A 4,025-nucleotide genomic window follows, 5' to 3' on the forward strand; every position below is an offset into this window, starting at 1 on the left:
AAATCGATGACAAACATTAACTTCATAGAGTGAAGGTTTATTTTGAGAATCCTTATTATTCTCATTACCACGATAGTGACGATTATAATTTCGTCTATTACCACGTCCACATCCATTGATACCTTTATGGTAATAATTTTGTCTTCTTTCAGACTTATTACATATTGCTATCACATCCTCTTAAGGGAATGAGAATGGAGATAATTCAATGGGACGAGTTTTCAATTCTTTGCCCACAATCATACCTGAATTTGATCATGGCAAGACATAGAAATTTTACCACTTTGAGTGGTTATAATTTCTTTCAAACTCCATTAGAGTTAAAATCAAGATTTATTGTCTTTGCTTGTATTTAAAATCAAATTATAGAATGTCAAGAATCTAAAAGAGAAAAATAAAGTAAGATACTTACCTTAAATCCAGAATTTAATCATGAAGGAAGTTCATGGAACAATTGACAATTATTATGCTCAATCCCAAAGTTTCTACTCAATTGGTTAGAGTCTCGTGCTGATAACGTGTTATAAAATAATAAATGAACAAGAAGAGTATTGCAGAGAAAAGTACAAAGAGAGAATTCTTATTGATATTGGATGAATTACAATGGAATAGAACCCTCTATTTATAGGGAGAGGGTGACTTAGCCACCAAGCAATGAACCCGTAAATCTCTTTAAATATAAACTTTCACCATAAATACAATTCTATTTAACAGAATATAATTTTTATGAAGAGATTTGAGGAAAATTTTAGTGATATAGTAATAATTATTCTTATCGGATTCTTCTCTTCCTTTTCTCGTCGCAATCTTGAATTGTCCCCCAAAATATAAATTCATAAATATTATGGAGATTTTTTGGACATGTTTTCGTTGGTATGTGTTCAGAAACTCGTTAGCTTTTGCAAGTGTTCTTTCAATATTCTCCAAAGGGATAAACAACTATATTTACTATCGGTATTCATTAATGATTCTTATCAAGTACAGACACTTTTTTGTGATACATACACATTGACATCCATAAAATAAAATAATCTTCTGTTTTATTTTGCAACAGCTCAGTAGGAAAAAAAAAAATAAGAAAATGAAATTTTCTAGAATCAAAAGCTGACAATGGTAAGTATTTGTCTTGATAATCAATATTAAAAAACAACAAATTAACTTAGCAGTATTTGTCTTTGATGACAATATGCTACACAAATACAAAATCTCCTTTGGTTAGTAGCATGAACTAATTTTACAGCGCGCGTACCAACTTCATCAAATATGATAGCTTTATTTCCCATAGAACATATATATACAAAAAGATACAGAATATATTGTTACATAAAACGGTATTTATAGTCATTAATTATATTCCTTAAAATACTTTCCCAGTAATCAAAGGCAAATCTACTTCATCACACCATTCCACAAGCCTTGTCTCATAGTATGAACTTTTTACGTTATTTGGCCAATAACTTAACCATACTTGACCCCCTACTCTCCACTTCAACACACTTCCTTCCATTTCTTTGCTCAACCTCCATACTACTTCTTCACCACATTCCTCCCCTGCAAATACCAAACCACCCTTCTTAGTAAATGCTCTATTTCCTCCAAAATATCTTCCTCGAAAATTGTTCATCAGTTGATTGTTCCTATCATCGCCAGAACTCGGCTTCCACGTGGCAATTTCACTGCTTGACACGTGGTCGTACAAGATTGCTTCGTATATAGCTGCATTTCCTTCAGCTTCTTGGTCCCACCTCCAATTTTTCATCTTTGATCTTGTTGCCATCTTTGCCCTTGCCTTCATTTCTGGTTGTTTTGGATTACCGAAATTGCCCTTTAGGACTCTTTGCATTTCGAATTCACGCTCAACGTTGTTAGTGGACCGGCCCAAACTTAACCCGCCCACATAATTTGCACCCACTTCTGGCCCAACCCAAACTCGAATCCTAGATGGAAAGTGCTTCTCTTGCAAATACGAACCCTCCTCTTCCTCATTTTTATTAAAGCCCAATCTTGTCACTCCAAGACGTATGTTATCCAAACGGGCCCTAACTTGGATAAACCCATCATAGAATCCAACCGTATATTCAAATTGGATCACAGCCTCAAGTTGCTGATGGGCCAGGGTATATTTTAGTGCAATCTCTTTCGCTTCAATTACTGGAAATTGAATTTTGTCACCGTTCATGCGCGTGGGTTTCATTGCCTTCACAGGCGCGTATCCTTTTAAGATCCATAACCCGTGAGCCTCCGCGGCATAGGAGAACCCAAGGTAATGAGATGATAAAGGCGTTAACGACTTTAATCCTACGCCGCCAACTTCCCTTAAAATCAGCCACTTTGCTAACATGTACCCAAACGTGCGCATGAAACAGAGTTCCACGTCCATCCCGACTGAAATGAAGAAGGTTCTCAGAACGGGCGCGTGCTTGCACGAGAAGTTTTCTAGGTTTGGAGCTAGCAAGGAGTGGAAGTACAGAGACCCCACCTCCGGTGGCGCGTCGAATGCAAACATCCAGAAAAGTCGCGTGAGGAAGATGAGGTTGAAGAAGCTAGAGAAAGATTCTGGTGAGTGGGAATCGAGGATCCAAGAAACCGGGTCGGGTTGGAGCTTCTGGAGCTGTGAACGTGGACAGCAGCTATCATGCGCCGTGGGTGAACGCGAGATGATTTCTTGAAGCAGCTGTAAAACCAGCGGCAAGAATGGCTTGTCCGAGGATAGATGACACGTGTCAGAAACCCAGATAGTCACATTGTCATTGGAGGATTCATGAAATCCTAGCAAGCATACGGAGAAAACCAATGAAGAATTAGTCTCATCAGTGTTAAGCTCAAATTTTTTCTCAGCTTTGAATTGAATTGATTGGTTGGAGTTGGCTATGGGAGTAGCAAGAGTATAAATGAGAGACGAGTCATTTACATTGGGAAGTTCACATATCCAAGACCAAACATCCATATTTGTTTGATATTCTTGTCTCTTTGCTTTTGGAAGTTTAGGGTTATAGTGTTAGAGGTGAATGCGAGAATTTATAAAGTGAACGAGTGATTTGAGGGTGACCAACATTGAGGTAATTTTGTCCGCAGTTGAGAGAAAGAATTCGTGGTTGTAGGAAAGACTTGTGTGAGGTTTAAGTTCTACTGCATTAAATGCTCCATATATGTTAAAAAAGATTTTTTTCACTAATTTTTCCGGTGAATATTCCATCATCCTTTATTCTGCGGCTTTTATTTTTCTTTACATGACTTTCTATTTTGATTTGCATTTTTGGAGAACTGCATTATTGAGTGAAACATACAAAAAGTTTGTTTTTACTTGGGTACTTGGGATAGAGACTTATATGGTGTAAATAGGAGAGACGTCCGAGTCATGCATGCATGCCAAATTTCCTACAAGATATAGAAAGAGTGTGTGGAGAGTTAACAACCTTAGCTTTCAACGACAAAACGGAGACTAGGGTTTCCATGAGGGCAACATAAATTTAATAGATGTTCTTAGAAAGTTTTTAATGAGACGATAATGATGGTTATCTGATATACGGAGTTCAACATGCAACTGGCTTTTACGGTTTACGATATTACACGCGCAATCCCTAAAGATGTAATGGCCCCTGTTGATCGAAGCTCGTGAAGTAGACGTGTTGTTTCCAGCTCTCTTTGTTTATTTGACAGTAGATTTTACTGATTTAGAATATCTCTCTATCTTTTATTAAAGTTGAATTCTCATGCAATAGGTTCTAGTCCAAGAAAGTGCAATTTCATTAGACAAAATACATACATTACCCATCGACTAAATACTGAAATAGTATTACACACCAAAACTTTTAAAAGTGTGTCAATGACACACCTCTTTTGCCATGTGTCACACGCGTGTATTACACATAAAAGAGGCGCGTGAAAACTAAAAAATTCACCTGAAATTAATTTTTTATTTTATTTCCCTTTTTTTTTTAACTATTTCCTTTTCAAATTAAAGAAAAAAAATATAACCCATGTCTTCTTCCCGCACCACAATCCCTAGCGTTTCCTCTCCTCCT

The 4,025-nt window shown here is 36.8% G+C and overlaps 1 protein-coding gene across 1 annotated transcript; it reads right to left on the minus strand.

The window, feature by feature from the left end:
• Positions 1-1,253: 1,253 nt before the first annotated feature.
• Positions 1,254-3,081, minus strand: LOC109207412. The gene has a single exon (XM_019370318.1). It carries the CDS (start codon positions 2,945-2,947, stop codon positions 1,358-1,360), a length of 1,590 nt encoding a protein of 529 aa, XP_019225863.1. The 5' UTR covers positions 2,948-3,081; the 3' UTR covers positions 1,254-1,357.
• Positions 3,082-4,025: the final 944 nt, after the last annotated feature.

Source organism: Nicotiana attenuata, unplaced genomic scaffold, assembly GCF_001879085.1.
Source record: "Nicotiana attenuata strain UT unplaced genomic scaffold, NIATTr2, whole genome shotgun sequence".
In the NCBI taxonomy this organism is placed as follows: Eukaryota; Viridiplantae; Streptophyta; class Magnoliopsida; order Solanales; family Solanaceae; genus Nicotiana; species Nicotiana attenuata.